The sequence below is a fragment of the Salvelinus namaycush genome, chromosome 38, assembly GCF_016432855.1.
Source record: "Salvelinus namaycush isolate Seneca chromosome 38, SaNama_1.0, whole genome shotgun sequence".
NCBI classification, from domain to species: Eukaryota; Metazoa; Chordata; class Actinopteri; order Salmoniformes; family Salmonidae; genus Salvelinus; species Salvelinus namaycush.
This window is the reverse complement of record NC_052344.1, coordinates 10956754-10960259: the sequence shown is the minus strand read 5'-3', so window position 1 is coordinate 10960259 and position 3506 is coordinate 10956754. Positions and strand designations below refer to the sequence as shown.

General features: G+C 46.4%; 1 protein-coding gene across 1 annotated transcript; it reads left to right on the top strand.

The window, feature by feature from the left end:
• Positions 1-434: 434 nt before the first annotated feature.
• Positions 435-3300, top strand: LOC120032273 (chymotrypsinogen B-like). Its single transcript, XM_038978288.1, has 9 exons — positions 435-476; positions 594-1088; positions 1207-1360; positions 1447-1485; positions 1656-1875; positions 2150-2307; positions 2460-2558; positions 2745-2881; positions 3121-3300. The coding sequence occupies exons 2-9, from the start codon at positions 1044-1046 to the stop codon at positions 3283-3285; spliced, it is 1017 nt and encodes a 338-aa protein (XP_038834216.1). The 5' UTR covers positions 435-476; positions 594-1043; the 3' UTR covers positions 3286-3300.
• Positions 3301-3506: the final 206 nt, after the last annotated feature.

Here is a 3506-nt window from a genome sequence, read left to right as displayed (position 1 = left end):
CAAGACCAGACATGCACTGCTATACTAAGCTACTTAAAACTAGGGCCCCCCCACACATGTCCTGATGCAGTGAGAAACCTGTCCCTGCACACCCATAAAGAAACCTGTAACCTCAGAGCTTTGTTGCAGATCTGGCAGGGGTTCGGTCCTTCGTGCCCAAGCAGGAGATGGAGGTGAGGATCATTGGTGGTGTGGAGGCCTGGGCCCACTCCTGGCCATGGCAGGTATCCCTACGCTTTACCACCATGCCAGCCTGTGGTGGTGCCATCATCGCCCCTCTGTGGGTTCTGACTGCCGCACACTGCTTCAAGCAGTGAGTAGTTCTGGAAGGTCAAGTAACAATAAATCAAATAGATGTATAGCTAGAGAAATCAAAGTAATTATGGATGGTGTTTTACAGGTATAACAAAGTGGATTTCTGGACTGTGATGGCGGGAAAACACGACCTTGAGAATCCTGATGAAGAATGTCAACAGGTGGGATACACACGCATGGACTGACTACATTCAAGTCATTTAAACACATTTTTTTCTGTGTTCCTATTCTGCGTGAACTTTTTAACTGTTAAGGCACACATTTACTTTTGTTTTCAGTTGGTTGGGTTCTCTAAAATAGTCACCCACAAGGATTACAACCGCATGACAAAGATGCATGACATTGCCCTGGTGAAGCTGAAGATCCCGCTGGTGTTCAACCAGTGTGTGAGACCCATAGAGATATGGATGAGGCCAATCGAACCCAAAAAGCAATGCACAGTGACCGGCTGGGGCACCACCAGAGAGAGTCAGTAGATTTCCTACCTTTTTGAAGTTTAATTGCCTTCATCTCTTTATTAGAAAGGTCAGGTGTGCCTTTCTGGGGTCATAACTGACATTACATCCTAATTGATCATTCAGTGAGGAGGGTCCTGTTACTTGTTTCTCCCTCTTCCTACTCTTCTACTCTCAGATGGGCCTCGTGCCAACAGACTCCAGGAGGTTAATGTGACCTGCTTATCCTCAGAGGACTGTAACAAGTTCTACCTTGGTGTCGTTCAGCCCACCATGTTCTGTGCTGGAGACCCTGAAGGAGGTGTAGACGCCTGTCAGGTAGTGACCTTGAACTCTGACAATGCTTTCATGTATTTTATACCTTTTTGTTGTATTCTACTTTTATATAGAAAGTCTGTTCTGTTATCTTTGTCTTATGACGTGTTTGTTCCTGCAGGGTGACTCGGGTGGACCTCTGTCCTGCTACACAGGGTCCAGGTATGAGTTGGCTGGAGTGGTCAGCTGGGGAGTGGGCTGTGGTAGAGCGCGGAGGCCTGGCGTCTATACTAAAGTACAGGTCTACATAGACTGGATCAATGAATTAATTCAAGGTAAGGACACACTGGGAGCCCAACGCTAGAGAAATACTTTGTTTTTAAGCACTCGAGATTTTTTTCTGATCTTTTATTTTTAACAGGTGAAATGTCTATGTCTGGTGGCATTACTGTGACTGAAGGTAGGTTGTCACTGCAAGTTATTTAACTATCTGAAATAAACTTTTACAGGAAAAAATTTAATCAGATTTTCATTATCTTACTGCCAGCACATCAAATTGTAATTTATTGATCAAAACAGAAGATCGTATTCAGTTTGACCGCTAACCCTCTTGTACCCTCTGTCTCCCAGAGAGTTGTGGTCAGAGTAAGATATTGACCTGCCGGCTGGACTCCCGCCCGGCATGGTTGTATGCGACCTTGGAGGGTGAGGTGCGGGTGGGGAGTGTGACAGAGGCGTGCGCCAACTCCTGGCCCTGGCAGGTCAGTCTGCAGTCCAAAGGGAGACATTACTGCAGCGGGACCCTGATCCACCACCACTGGGTCCTGGCACCGCAACACTGCCGCAGCAAGTGAGTCAGTCACCAAGTACCGACACGGGACACACACTATCGTCTGTAATCTAACCTCTACATGATCATTTTCTTTGAATATCACTTTCTATCTCTGTTGTGATGCTTCACTCATTCAGTGGACTCATACACCCACCTTCACATTCTTTCATCACACTCAGTATTGTGCTCTCAAACAGCCCTTGGAATGTCAGTGAGGGTAGGTCAGCTACTGTAGTTCTTGTTCACCAGTCCTATTTCACACAAACAGTGCCTGTCTATTCTCCTCTTTCAGACCTACAGTTGACACGGTGGTGCTGGGAGGTCACGACCTGAGGTTCATGGCTGCCCAGACCATCCCGGTGGACGAGGTGTTCAGCCACCCCCACGACGGAACCTTCCCTCCGACCTCTGACCTCACACTCATCAAGCTCAGTGTTCCAGCTCGATTTGGTAACAAATACTCTTCCAGCATGGGTTACTTTAGCTCACGGACCTGATTGTATTGCTTGACTGGTTTACAGGACCGTAAACTTGGCTTGCAGGCCAATTAAAGCATGTGACATATCTAGGATGCTTATTCTGGTGGTCTTCTCTGTCCCTAGATGACACTGTGTTTCCAGTTTGCCTCCCACGTGAGGATGTGAAGCTGGATGACAGCTGGTCCTGTGTGACAACAGGCTGGGGATCCAGCAACTCGGCACGTATGTCCTGCAACGTAACTCTTCATTCATGACTAAGTTCTCGAGTACGGTTGGTGGCCGGTTTACCACAAGGAACTGGAGGGACTCATCCTCCTGGATCCAGTGTTTCATCGGTCTTGCTCGTAAATAGGCAGCATCCTTCTATTATAAAAATATCATATTATGTGCTCTGTTGTCTCCCCATAGCGAAGGTTAGCAGTGCCATCCTGCACCAGGCCAGGCTGGGTCTGGTCAACAGGACCGCTTGTAGAGAGAGCTGGGGAGAGGATCTCATTACGGACACTCAGCTGTGTACAGACCCAGCCGGCTCTGTCTCCTGCATGGTATGTACAGTGGGACGGTTAACTCTATGGTGTACTCATGAAGACATGGGTCAAGTTTTGGATCAATGAATGGTTTTGAACGTACAGTACTGATGTGAATGAGTGGTCTTCATAAAAATGTGATGTTGAATACCCGACTGGACTAGTGCACGCAAACTTTCACAACATTGTTTTAACTTTAGTGTAATTGATCATATTTTCAAATAGCATCAAGTCTTTTCTTTCTTCCCTATCTATAGGGGGACTCTGGTGCTCCACTCCTCTGCCAGAAAATAAATGGGGTCTTCTTCCTCTTTGGGGTGGTCACATGGGGCAGCCCGAGCTGTGACATCAGCACACCAGCAGTCTTCTCCCGACTATCAGCTTATCATTCCTGGATCACAAACATAACCAATGACATCTGACTTTGTTTCACATAATGGAATAAACAATGACTTTTTTGATCCAGTGTTCATTTTGAGACTTGTGTAAGGTAAAGGCACACAATGACAGTGTATAATGCAATCACAATTAGATGTTGAGAGTAATGTCAAGCACACATCAAGCTGACTGTTGTCGCACGCTGTATTTCGGTCTTCATAGGGTTTGTCAAAGATGTTTACTTTTCTCTTGTAATTTTTTTCTT